The following is a 14,980-nucleotide window of genomic DNA, read 5'->3' as shown; positions in this document are numbered from 1 at the left end:
GCTTTGCACACTCATTCACTTGTAACCTTTTATTTAACCTCTGTATCTCTTAAATGTTTAACCTATCTAATGTGTTTATCTGTATACTCTCTCTTTTCTTAACCATTCTGTTAGTTTTTATAAGAATGGTGTTTATTTTTATGTGTATCAATTTTTCATTTATCTTAATTTCTGTTTTACTCTTATTGAGATTTATAGAAATTTTACAAGTTCCCTGCTGGGACTTGTAAAAATCAAATGAAGCTCAAAACTAGAGAAATAGTCTAAGTTCTGAAAAATCATGCACTTATGCTGCTTAAAAAAAATCTATCTTTAGCAAATTTATCTAAGTTTAACTATTATATCTTTGGACTTGTAAATTTACAAAACATAATGAAGTTTGATGATTATTTTTCAAAGTATTTGGATAACAAACAATTACATTTCAAGTGTAAAGAAAATCTTAAAGAAGCAAATATTATAAGTTTAAAGTTTACTTTCTTATTAAGAACTTATGGTTTACACTTTGCAAATCCAAAGATATGTTTTAACTGTCATAAAACATATTTAGCCTTATATAAAATAATTGAAAATAACTTAAAAAATTATTATTATACTTATGTTAGAATACAATACTAAACTATGATACTCACATTTAATCAACAATAAAGTATAAACAATAAACACTTAGTACATTTTTCACTTTGGTAAATATTGAATAATTTGAACTTGAAGTTGTGAGACAACAATTCTTTATTGCACTAAAGTTAATAAATAATAGGAGATCCTTGCGTGGAAGTGTTTACAACACTTAGGTCTTTGTATTAATTTTGCCATTACTTAAGTAGTTTAAGAGTAAAAGTAAAAACTAATTTAAAATCTTAACTTATAAGCATATCATAACTTACTAAAGGACTTTTGCCTCTATATTATCTTAGTAAATGTTTATTATTTAAATATTCTTTATCTAATAGACTTTTTCTTTGAAAGCAAAATAATTACTAATTTAAAGCTTGTTAGAAAGTCCTAGTACCTTTGGAAGCAATTAGTAAAGAGCGGAGTTATTCCTGCGGAGGGAATAGCGTGATTAGTGGTTATGTATATAGTTGATATTCATTAAGTTATGATAGTCTACATGTACAACTTATTAAAGGACTTTTGCTACTATATTATCTAAGTATAAAGTAACTTCAAAATAATTTGATGATTCCTTTTATTTAGAAAATCAAAGTAGTTGCTAATATCAAAGCTTGTTAGAAAGCCTAAGTACCATTGGAAAGGGTTAGTAAAGAGTGGAGTTCTTTCCTCCAACTTGATTAGGAATTATTCACATGCAAAAATAGAATCATTCTTAGTTGAGGGTTAGGAATCAATGTGGTTAGCAATTACATATATAGTAGATACAAATATTTTAAGTTTTGCAAAATTACTAAAGATTAAAGGACAGCTATCTGTAGGCGTTTGGAGCTTTAGGGACTGAAACGCACGACACAAATGCAATTGAGAGCCTTGTGTACAAGCAATTGCAGCTAGATGACACTCTAGAGGCCCTAGAGAATGCTAGTATATTTGTGGCCATTGGTCGCGGCCCTAGGGGGACACTTGCACCGGTTGACACTCTAGAGGCCCTAGAGCATACCGGAACATGAGAACCTCTATAGTTGTACCTCTCTTTAAGGATGCTTGATAAGAAATATTAAGTTGTATAATACATGCTGAATTAGATTTTGGGACACTGATTAGTACAGCTCTGTAGCTTAATAGCTTGGATTCTAGGAGTAAGGGTACGGTAGCGCATCAAGTTGTACTTGTATTAGCCGGCTATGCAGTTTACTCTGAGTTACTATTGTTATAAGAAAAGCAAAATACATCTGGTAGCTTGCTAGAGTTTAATTAAGCATTGGATAAATCTTTATTTTATTTATTCTTGGAAAATCTAGCTTTATTTAATATTCTTGCAAATTATAGCTTATAAGTACTTCATAACATAATTTTAGTCTAAGTTTAAAGTATTGAATTGAACTACTTTTCTTTGGCAAAGTTGAATTGTTTATCACATCTATCACTTGAATCAATTTAGTCTAACCAGCTAAATGTTGTAAACTTTGACAAGATTGCATTTAACTTATTCAGTTTGGTAGTTAAGTTTATGCTTTGTCATATGAGTTTGAGATTGGCTTCAACTTGGTTGGTATTCTCTTCTTAATCTGAAACTTGGCACGTTTTATTAAAATTGGGAGAAAACATATCATTTTTTCCTGGCATACTATACATGATTTAGTCTCTGAAAAACAAATAATTAGAGCAAAATAATTTATGAATAAAGAATGAAACACATAAATTAACTCAGACGATATAACAAAATCAATTGTTAAAAAATATATGTAAAAATTCATATGCTGTAAATGTACGTAAGGACCTATTAGTAACGAATTTAGAGTTGCTATGCTTTTTAAATTGTACATTACTATAACATGAATCATAATGTCATGTTTGAAACTCCCCCCCCCCCCCTTATTTTAACTATTTCATTTTTTTGTACTTAACTAGGTACTTTGAGGGAAGGCGCCTGCTTATTGAATGTTAGGATATTGAATTTCTTAATTGACAAAAATTATTACTAACCAAGGATGAGAACATCCATAAAATAGCTTAAATACAGGATACTGTGAAAGGACATTTAATTTTAAAAATTTAATTATAGAGATGCTATGCTTATATTATTGGACCTTGTTGTCCTAGAAATCTTCCAAAAAAAGTATACATTGATAAAGTTTTTTGTCTGAAGCTTAAGATCTTGGAAACTGGTAGTATGAATTAGTTATGATTTTTAGGGTAGCTTTATAAATTTCAGTTGGTGGTTTTAAGGAAAATTTTCCTGACCCCCTTCCCCCTCCCCTAGATTCTAGGGTGAGGTAACTTGTCTATTATACAAAGTAGAACGATGTTTGTCTGTCTTAGTAACCGCTGAACCGATTGGGTTCTACTCTTCAGGGAACAAACCTGGTTGAGGGAACGTCAAACGCACCTTGGGGCGAAGCCCCTAGAGGCTAAAGACGAAGCTGCTAGTTTAACATAAAGTACAAAAATCAGCAAGTTTTAAATAAACGTACACTTTCTGGTAAAGAACATAGAGTTGCCACGCTACCTAATTCGTTATAGGTATCTCACTGCAAAGCTTTCTAACATGTATAAATTACTAAAAAGAGATATATATTTGTTACGGACGGAAGAAATGGGACCTATCTTAATTATATAAAAGCTTTGCTTTTTTGCATTTATAAACTGAAAATTTTATGTTTAACTTGTTAAAAATACTGTTAATGTTTTCGCTTAGGCATTGGGAGGGTGCTACAACATTAACTGTTATCTTGCTGCGCCGCAGCTACTCATAATAGGGCTAGCAGAAATGGCAAGAAAATATATTTGCAATTACTATGAGCATCAAAACGAGAACTAGTGCACGGAACCCAAGCGGCGAAATATCGAAGCGACTGCCAAGCTTTGTTGTCGAACTGCTAAACTGCCTAATTTCTAGTGATGCAGCTGCTTACAAGCTTAGGGTGTATCGAGGATCTTTTAGTGCTATATTAAAACATTTTGAAAATCTGAAATAATATGATTGACGGAAACAAATGTTTGTCGAAAAAATTTTATTTTTTACAAAACATATAACATAAAAAAAAAATAGGTACAAGTTTACAATGAGGTAGAGAGACACTGGTTTATGTTATAGAGATTGTGTTGCTGGAAAAATGCGTTAAAATACTATAATATCCATGTGATATTATTTAGAAATCTTGTATGTTAAAATGGTGTGAAACTGTATATACAAAAAAGAGCTTCATGTTTGCCGTTCTGTCAAGAAGGACTTTTTATAAAAATGTTGCAAAAAATATAATTAAATATCGAGATAGAGAAACACTGGTTACAGAGATCATATTGCTGACAAAATACGTAAAAACATGGATATACCTGTATGGTATTTCTGAGAAAAAATTGTTTTGCGAAAAAAAATAATCTAAAAAATTTTTATATACAAAAAATAGCTTATGGCATTTTAGGGGGAAGACTTCCCGTAAAAAACATAGATTTGTATTCGAGGATTAAAGAAGATAAATCATGGGATGATGCCAAGATCATGGCAGTGTCATCGCAGGTTCTCCAGCATGGCGGTGGCTCGTTCAAGGTTGTGTACTGCTCTGTCGGCCGGCATGTGTATGGTCGGTTGGCTGGCTCTTATCCTTAACATGATAGAGGTGTATTGTCGGAATACACCCCTGTCTTCCAGAAAACTGTCGTCATTACTGGCGCGTATAAAAAAGAAGATCTCGTGGCCCCCGCAATTAGATTCATCCAGGTCCTGCTAGCCTGCACCAATTCCTCACGAGACATCTCTTAAAATACAAAAATTCGCATTAAATTGCGTTTATAATATACTGTGTGGATGATTAATTATCTTATTATACAATTTTCATATTTTTAGCTTATTATTAGTCGTCTTAAAAGGTTCTTTACTATAAACTGTTTTGAACGTTTTATTAGGAATGTATACCTATAATTTTTTCCAAAAGCGTTATTCATATAGGTTTATATATTGGACACAAACTTTTTATGTTCACACAGTTTTTTATGGCAACTTATTTTCAAACCCTGTATTTCTTCGATTTCGGTTCTTAGTGGAAAAAATCTTGAAATAATTTTCATAGATTTCATGGGAATGTCCTAAAAATTAGTTCTTATCTATTGTATGAAAACCCCTGTTTTCAAATTTGTGGGAAACCAAAATTTCCTCCTATTGTGCTATCCTTATATTTACCTTCATAAACAATCCTGTGGGGTCCGACATCTCCACAGTTTAACATGATACATAAAATTCAGGAATATGCATTTTAATGTTCTGAAATGGATCATAATTATTGCATTTTGCGGCAAGGAATGTATGTTCGGTTTACATCACAACAGAATATATATTATATATAGATGAATTTTACAAGAAAGAAAGTTTTCAGAAAAAAGAAACTTTTTGATTACTGCTTTAAATACAATAAATGCGTTTACAAAATACAAAAGTCTTGTCATTTTCTTTTACCATTTAGAAAAGAAGAAAAAATGTTTGAAAAATAAAAACTTTCTTAAAAAATGCTTTTTCCAGGGACAAGGAATTAGATTTTTAAATCTCAAATTCATTTTGAGACAGCTTGGGCTTCTTGTCAGCTAGGCGGATCCTGTATTGGTCCGTTTGTCTCAGGTAGTATAAAGGGGTGATCATCGATTTCCAGCGACCTGCTACCATACACTGTTCCAAGCTCCCGCCCTCCTCGAGGAAAATTGTAATTCCGCCTGGATATTAAAATCAAATTTGCATTTTTATCTACTATTTTTGCATAAATAATGCTTCTTCAAAATAAATAATAAACGGCATGAGATAGTTGGGAAGTTATTTTTATTTTAATATGCTTAATTCTTCATTCCCCTCCCTTTTTATGAGCTTAATTTTTAGAAAGTTTGTAGGGAAAAATAAAATATTTCTTTCATCCCTTCCCCCAGGGATATACTTTTTAAATGCTTTAAGGTATCAATATATTTTTACCTGCTTTAAACGAGGTTTCTGTGTATTTGCAGCCAGGAAGCCCCATACTGGTTAATAACGCCCTCATCTGCTTCATGGCTGAGTAGTAAGTGAGGGATTTGTGGAGGATTGGTCGGATGAAAGGCCCAGACCGAAATAAACGGAAATTTAAGTATCTGTCTACAGGACCATTATATCCAAATTGGAGCTTGTACATTCGAAAATATAAGCGGAACAGATTTACAGGGCAATATTTTCCTCCCGTTTCAACAATATAAGCAGAACTCCCCCCGTAAAACTGGTCCTGCTTACTCCGTTCGATAAAAGTTTTTATGTATGACCCCTCATCCGTTACATGCCTGTCTGTAATGATGGAATAATCCGAAATCTAAAGTATAATTCATTTCAATATTAAGCTTGTTTTTGTTACCCTAATTATTGTGTAAAAAAATTTATTACCTTAGCCATGTGTAGTAAATTATAAGCGCACGCAGGACAGCCCGGAAATGTTCCACATTTATCCTCTCAGGATGGTCTAGATGATTCACAACGACATGTTGGATCATTTGCCGTAACTCTTCTACTCCAAATGGATGGGCTTTACGTACAGCTGGCTAAAAACAAAGTAAGAAGGTTTATTTTTAGGTAAAGAAATTTTTTAATGCAGGACAAAACCCTAACCCCAATGGACATAATGAGCTGTGGACAATATAAAAAGGATGTAATACCTTGATTTCTGCTGTTCTTCTCATTAATGATGTAATGGCCGTACGCACACCACTCGTCATAGCTGAGTTCTGGCGTCCAATTGTAGTCTCTAAATCGTCTAGGGCTGAAGCACATTTCTTAAAGAAATGGTACGACCTAATATATAAAATATCTGAAAATATTTGTGCCTTTTTTATGATCATGGAAACTGTTAAAAAGTTTTTATTTAAGATTGTATATTAATTAAAAGACTACCTTTCTCGGAACACACTATAGGCTAAAAACCTATACACAGCATTTGTTTGAAACTTAGGATATGGGAACCCTGAACAATTAGTTTCATGTTATATTGAAGATATGTAGGTAAAAATTTTCAATATTTCTTAAAAATAGTTATGAGATCTATATAATAAAAAATTCTTTTAATTTTTGAAAACGGTTTTACATACCATTGGATAAACAAAATGCTCTAAAATCTCTTAAAACCCAGTCATTTGACTCATGATTTTTGGGGTTTAAGTGACCCTTGAACATGGCCTCAAAGGCCGGTCTTAGATGGGGGTCAGTCTGGACTATTTGTGCTACTTCATCTATATCCTCTAATTGAATTTGATGTGGTAAAGGACCTCTGTTATCTAAAGATATACTTCATTATATAACTGTTGTAGTGGTTTTTATAATATGAAGGCGAAAACGTACAGATTTTAAATTTAAAAATTTACCTAATAGAACTCCTACTCCATTTCTTTGGGCCACTTGGTCTGCTTGTCCTATACCTCCTTCCACGGGCTCCTCTGCTCCGACCTCAATTTCTTGTGCAATCGTGATTAAATTATGGTAATTAAAATCCATTGTTCTGGAAAAATTTTTTAAGTCAAAATAAATGTCTCATTATGTGCAAAAATAATGATTAATTAAAATAGGTAGCAATGAAATCGTGCAAATTGTCGTTTAATTCTTGGATAGTTTGAGACAAATTTTGCAAATTATTCATGGTGGCTTGGTAGTCATTGTGATCGTAGGGCTGTAAAATCCAAATTTCCTAATATAAGTCCGTTTGTTTCTCCAGTATACAATCGATCAGGGGGTTGCCGCTATAGGCAAATTAATTAGATCATCTTTACTTGAATAAAATTTATGGCTTAAAATGACTTGGTGTAGTTGTTCTAATCGGTTCTTAAGACCTTGCCAGGTTACAAAACTATCTAGGTATTGGTCAGGAGACATATTTCGGCTAGGAAAACTACTGCCTTCACAATATAGATAGTCTGAAATGAAAATAAATTTTTTAGTATTTGAGAAAAAATGGAAAATAAAAAAGGAAATATTGACATTAAATGCAAAAAATAATATAGCACCACCTTTCTTTAGCTTTCCCTTATTTTATTAACAGAGCTATCATTCTAGTGAAATTGTTTCTCGAAAAAATTGAGGAAATCTCATTTGAATGGTATGTGTGTACCTTTGTATTAAATAGATACACTGCTTTAATTTTTTTTTTTATATAAAAAATATTTATTTAACAAAAGAAAAAAACACATTACTTTTATATTTTATCAAGATTTAGTTGATGGTCCAGGTTCAATCTCCATCTTTTTTTCATCTTCATGTTTGAATGTCTTCACAGTCTTTTGTTGGTATTATTTCCATTTTCTTCTTTTTTTGCGCTCGTACGGTTTCTTCTTATTGGTATGAGCATCTTTGCTGCTGCTGTTACCATTATTAATGATAGTCAACGAACATTTTGTTATATTGAAATTGTTCGTTGACATGTTATATCTCTTAGTGAAATGAATCAAGCAAATTTAGCTTGGTCAGTTTAGACCAAGTTTAGTCTAAACTGCTTTAATTGCTGGATGGAAATATTGTCCGTTGTGAATAAGTGGCCACCAATGGCTGGCATACCAAATAGGTACAATCATGATATAAACTGGGCCCGGGGTATTTACAATTCTGTTTAAACAAAACCATTGAGATGTGTTGGGGGGCATATGTAATAAATTTCAGATGATTTCAATTCTTGGGCAAAAAAAGTTAGTCCCACTTGAAGTGGGTTCAAAATATAGCGAAAAGTATTTCTCACAAATTTTAGAGTTAGAATCTGAAAAGCAGTCAATAGTGGGGGAACATTTGAAATATTCAAAAATGACGCGTAATAAATGACTAGGTATACCCCAAGCATCTGTTGACAAATCATCAATACAAGTTTTTGACATCATATCCATAATTCTTATTCTACTATGATCTCTGGCGGTTCAGTTCTAATTCAAGATACTTTATTTTAAGAATTGTGTTTTGAATTTCTAAATTTCGAGATCCTTTAGTTAGAAAATAATAAACTGTGCTATTATCAGTTTGCCAAAAAATAAAAGGAGAGGAAAATTTTTGGTTCATATCTTTACAATAGGTAAGAAAAGAAAATAGAGCTAGAAGCTCTCTATGGGCTGAAGAATAATTTTGTTCAGTTAATGTAAATTCATATTCTGAAACCGTGAATATGTCACCGTGGTACAAAAAACATACTTTTTCATTTGACGCGTCCAATATAAGCAAATTTTTTATGGGCTTTTCACTTCATGTAATATTACGAATCATTTTTTCAATTTGATCTGTGCTAATAGTCATTCCAGACTCTTTCGAATTAGATAGCGACTTTCCATTGAAGAGGGGAAGGTTTTTAGCTAGGTATTCAAATTCCTGTACACCCTGTTTAAAAGTCACTGAGTTTTTCCATCCCCCCTCTAGGACAGCCTTCCCAAGCTCATTCTGAGCTGCTCTCAGTATTATATTGACTATGCTACCGTGAGACCAGTGAAGGGACTGTACAGATCCAAGTACCAACGCCGCAAATTTGCAATCAACTTTAGTATCACGTTTTTGAATGTCTAACAAATGTTTTAAGCGCCCAAGATATTTCACTTCTTTATCCTTATATGCAAGGTATATCATTTCCCGGCTATTTAGCCAAAATCCCTGGTGCTTAAGAAGTTGGGTAGGTTCTAGATGTGATTTCTTAAAATTAATATTAAATCCCACTAATTGAAAAACTAAGACGACTATTTCCATTTTTGCTTTGCATTCTGTAAAACACGCCGCTACGACTCTACCGTCGTCCATGTACATGCTACATGATATCTTCAGACGGTGTAAAAAAGCTTTGACACGCCAAACAAATCGTGTTATGATTTCAGAGGCACAGGATACGCCATATAACATGATGAGGCTGATGTAGAAAGCTTGCTCCCCAGCCTCATCATGAATCGAGAATCCCATGTACTTGCGTGCAGATGGATGTAGGCGGAAATGGAAGTAAGCTTTACTAGATCATTAAACATTTAAGCTCATATGTAGGTGTTTATAATTGTCCTTATATAATATAATCTTGCTAGGGAATATGGTTCTAAATTAAGTTTTCTCAACTTTAATGTGTTATAAAGACTTCTATTTTTGATTATAAAATTTTAAAAGAATGTTTGAAATATTAGTATATATTAAATGAATAGAAAAAAACATAAGAGTTTAAACTTTCCTAAGGTCGAATGACGCCTTAAAGCAGTTCTTACTAATGAGGGATTCCTTGGCCGCCAGAGTCTCTAATTTAGTTTTTATCTCAGGTAGGTATTTATTTACACTGCGACTTAAATCTATGCAAGGTCTCTTCTTAATCACTTCCCCCAAATTGTTCGTTTCAATAGAAACGCTTAAGGGGGGGGGGGGTGCTGTACTCTAATAACTGCCCCCTCGGCTTCCCACTCTTTCACCTTTTCCTGGACGTCAGACATATTTTGCTGTGCTGATAAATTATTTTGTTCAAAATAAGGCTCTGGAGGCGGCCTATTGAACTCAAATTTTAATCCCTCAGAAGCAATGGATAGAACCCAAGGCTCCAAATAGTTATGATATTTAAATTCTGTTCATTATAAAATTGTCCTAATTCATAAACATGAAAATTGTTTTAGATAGACAAGCAAAAAAGGTGTCTTAGTTGATATAAATATTATAATTTTGTTATAAGAAGATAAGCTTATTATATGGAAATTATTTGATGAAACAAATTTAAACATCCTTGGTTGGATTATGTTAGTTGAAAATCAATGCTTTGAGGACTGTGTATAGACAATGGTGAGGGGGGAATGGAGTATCCATGATCTGACAACCATGTCTTGATCTTATTAGCTGTATCTGGAGGGGATGTCCATCCATATTCCTCGACGATACGAAAAAGTTCATCTATATAATATATAAAAATGTATCAAAGAAAAGGAAAAATTTTTTTAGAAATATAGCTACTTTATTGCTTTTATTATAGACCACACTGTGTAAGCGCTAAAATAAACATATATTGTAGCATCATTGCTCAAAATTTGCTAGAGACTTGTTATGGAACCATGCATATCAACATTTAGAATGTAATGAATTTATATTAACTGACATACATAAACTTAACATATAAACATTATAAATATATATAGAGAGATATCTTCTGGATTTTATAAGATTGTAACGAGGTGACTTCAATGGTAATAAAATAGTTGTGATATTATCACATGCTCAAAATGAATGCATAATTATAGAATAATCAATAAGAACCTCTATTATTAGAATTGTTGTTGGCGGGTACTAGAGCCAGGGCGCCGACTCTTGCCATTTCGGCTTTCTGGCGTTCGTAGTTATCAATGTCTTCCTGGCGGTAGGACCTGTCCTGCCACCAGTGTCCTTGTATGCCACACTTTGAACACTTAGAGGTGGCCTTCTGGGCGGCGATATTCATTGCTTGCAATGAATTCTCCCCCCTGCCACCCCTGCCTCTGTACCCCGGACGAGGGACATTGTGTCCTAACTGCTGCAAAAGCGCCACTGCCACTGCTAATTCTGGCGTATCTCTAAAGTTTTATAGAAACTATTTTGGAATTCTAATATTTTTTATATTTATTGAGCTCTAATATAAGTTAATAAACAATCAATTTTTTATTTTCAGACTATATTTGTGTGCTATTAAATTTCCTTTTTTCTTTCTATGGCGGTTTTAAATATTATGCTGTGTGGAAAATTTTACAGTTTTCAAATAGTTTTCCTGGATGTGGACAGACCACCATATTAGTTATTGTAGGGGTGGTGTTGTTGACCTCTATTATTGTAGCGGGAACCAAAACCCCTCTTTGACCGAAAAGTTACTAATGACTTCCTGAGACGGGTATCCAACATGGAAAACTCTGCATGTTCGGCATGCACAAGCGACTCCGCTTCCCGGCCGTATGTAAAAGCTATGAGTTCCCGCTTATAGCGGTCTCTTACTTGCATTACGAGGCTGCGGCAGTTTTGCCTGTAGCTTTCCTTGAGCTTTTTGGCCTCTTCAGTATCTATAGAGCGCATCGATTTTAAAATTTATAAGGTGTAAACAAAAGAATTATAAAAATGGGATGAAGATGTTACCCTTTTACAATAGTATATACTTTTGAGGTATAAAAAGAGAATAAATTATAAGTATGGCAGATATACTAAGATCTGCAACAAATTATGCTAATGGTTTATTATTATGGAATAAAGAGACGGAAGTCTTTATATCTGACATAGCTGTGCAATATTTAAGTAGAAAGGATTGCTTTTTATATATTTTAAAACCTGTGTCTGTATCCTTTGGTTGCAAAAACTGCGCGCTGTGCACCAACTCCTGGCATTTCCCATAGGGACTGCAAGAGAAAGAAAATTAACTAGTAAGACTTATTAAAAAATATTGCTTCTATTCTAAAAAATTTTCTTTATGCCTATGTATGATTTCTTTAATGTATAAAGAATAATAATTTCAAAAGATGGTCATATTATAAATATTATTGTTCTATGGAACACTTTGTAATCTAATACATATGCATGTATGCTAGCCAAAGCTATCCAAATGTTCACCTTGCAGGATTTATGATCTGCGCTTCTGATATCGCCTTCAACCTACGGGTATTCCACTCCTCCTCAGTCATTAACTCAATTGCAAGGGGGGCCGTTATGGATTCTTAAATATATAAATATTTTTAATTATAAATGGATATTTTTATCGTCATATGCCATCGCTGCTTTCCTTTATGTCAAGTACACTGTCTTGTGTTTTTTTGTACATTTTTAAATTAAAAATATGCAAACTTGTGTTTGAAAGTTTAACTTCTTTAATGCATCGCTGGGTGCAATATACAAATATGCATTTGTATTCATTATATTTGTGGTAGGATGATATTTTGTTTCTATTAGTATTTTATTATATCAAGCCATTATATTCTTTAAATCTACAAATGTGCATTTGTATTTCTTGCAAGTGTTCTATAAATTCATTCTAAAATAATGTTCACATATTGGCAGCAAAAAATGTTCAAATATACAAATGTGCATTTGTATTTTTATTCGATTTCCTTTCAATTTTCTTTAAAAATTTTATGGTGCTTGTTCTTAAATATGCATTCTTTGGTTGATCTCATCAATATATAAAGTTTTTAATCCAGGGAGGGAGGGTCAATTCAGGACATTTAATCTGCGCACTGCAGGAATATATTAGCTAATGAAGCGATTTTGACATATCTGATCAGCTGTAAAACGTGTTACCATGCGAGGAATCTGCTAAAACAGCTGATTTTGACAGAATTAGAAACTTTATATATATGAAAAATTTTATAATTTTCACTCCAGTAAAAATTTTATTGCAAATTCCGCCAGCGGCTATAATTTCGCAGCTGCAGCTACTCAAGAAACTAGTTTTTCACTTTATTTTCTATAAATATCTTACACGCAATAAATCTATGTACTGAAAAACAGCTGACAATCAGATGTCTCATTTCTCCCCTTTCCAAATAATAATAATAATCAGGGCTCGGCAGCCGCTCGTCCGCCGTGTGTATGCCATAGTGAAATAGTTTAATAAGACTTTAAAATTTAGCTGTTATCTAACCTGTTTCTAAACAGACAATCAATCTTTTCGGAATTTTTCACATAAGATTTATTAAATTTTTGACGAATACAAGGCTGCCAAGCCCTGGTATTAATTATACAATGTACATTAATGTGTACTTTAATAACCTTCGGTTTTTTCACTAAATAAATTTTGAAATGTGTTTTTATGTAGAAATGCACTAAATGTTTTTTTTTGTGAAGCATTTACTTATTAATTTGTTGTGAGTATATGATATTATTTGAAAAAAAACACGTTTTGTTTTTTTTAGCTGCCCTTTTGTTGTCTGCTTCCATTGGTATATCTTTGGTTACAAACAAAGCGCGACAAATATAAAATGCCGCAATTCTAATAATTTTGACTATGGTGAAATACAAAATTTGCCCCCCAACGACAGCTGAAAACGGCAAATTAATAAAGGTTGTGTTATTTTGCCCCCCAAATGGATTTTTGAATTTATTTCCTTGTTGGTTATACCTTATTCCTGGATTTTGACAGTGTTAGGAAAATAGAAATACTTTTCTGCTTCTTACCAGAGACCAGAATATAGGTATACCTTTGATCTGGAAGAGACAGGTAAATTTTGACAGAGTTAAGAATATACAAAAACATCAGTCCATCTTAACAGAGACCAGATTATTGTTTTTTTTTCTTAAAAATTTTCAAAGGGTCAAGGATGTAGATAAACATCATTCCTTTCGGATTTGTCTGAAACCACGTCACAACTAAAGACGTTAAAGTTGAACCTATTGCTGCTGTGTCACATACGCGATATTAATATCAATGGTAGGCAAAGTGCCAAGGCCAGTAACTGGCGCAACTGATTACTATACACAGTTAGTACTTTTAGACAAAAGTTATACAATCAAAGGGTGGATTGTTTGCAATACAGTTTGGATGTTAGTGCCTTAGAACCTATTATGAAGGTCTGTCCTACTTTATTTTCAATTGTACTTATTATCTATCAGTTATTACTGTCCACCTAAGTATTTATATCTCCATTTAGGGGTAGCTTGGATGATCTGGCCTTCACAACCCTTTATCCTCAAGTCCTACTGAAACAGTTTTCACAAAGATTGGGAAAGGGAGGTTTTTTTCAGCCATTTACTACACCCATAAAGCCAGACAATATTACATTTTGGTGTGTTGACAATAATTTCAAAGTTTTTAAACTAGCAAAAATGAGGTTTAATAACAAAAAAATGTCTTCATCAAATTCTACATCTTAAACATTTTTTCTTAAATTCTATTTGGTTATACAATGCTAATTTTTCCCCCTGAAATTATAAACTTTATCTGAATTCTTCTATGAAATACCAACATAACATTTATTTCCTAATACAAAGTTGACACCACCAAATAAAAGAATTGTCTTCAGCTTTATTTTATTTTTATGGTGAAAACAAATTATACTTACAAAATACAAATTATTTTCTTTTAATTCTAGCTGATTTTTAAAAGTAAATATTTTAATTAAATTAATTAAAAATATTAGGAAACCTTTAATTCTGAATTCCTAGAATAATATAGCTTAATGTTTTTATAATATTAAGTAAAATATAAAGGGTTTTAAAAAACCAATCGCTTCACTCTTTTCAATATAAACCCTACAGTTTTGGTCAAAAACTAACAAAAAATGACACAATTTATGTCCAAGCAATGACAATGAGAAAACATTATTGAATTTGAATCTACTCACCTCTCCAGAGTACCACGACTCGAGACCTAGCCCTTGTGGAAAATGCATATTTTATAACAAATTAACACAGTTTTGTCTTTTTTTAAAAAAAAAC

At 32.5% G+C, this 14,980-nt stretch overlaps 1 protein-coding gene across 1 annotated transcript in view; it reads left to right on the top strand.

Annotated features, from left to right (window-relative positions):
* The window catches only part of LOC145319343 (neuron navigator 2-like), a 123,283-nt gene that overhangs the window by 95,789 nt on the left and 12,514 nt on the right, over positions 1-14,980 (top strand). Inside the window, exon 43 of the mRNA XM_080161422.1 lies at positions 14,194-14,272. Coding sequence (XP_080017548.1) covers positions 14,194-14,272 — 79 coding nt within the window. The remainder of the gene's footprint in view (positions 1-14,193; positions 14,273-14,980) is intronic.

This window comes from Acartia tonsa, chromosome 5 (assembly GCF_053477335.1).
Source record: "Acartia tonsa isolate MP-2025a chromosome 5, ASM5347733v1, whole genome shotgun sequence".
Classification (NCBI taxonomy): Eukaryota; Metazoa; Arthropoda; class Copepoda; order Calanoida; family Acartiidae; genus Acartia; species Acartia tonsa.
This window is presented reverse-complemented; position numbering and strand designations above follow the sequence as displayed.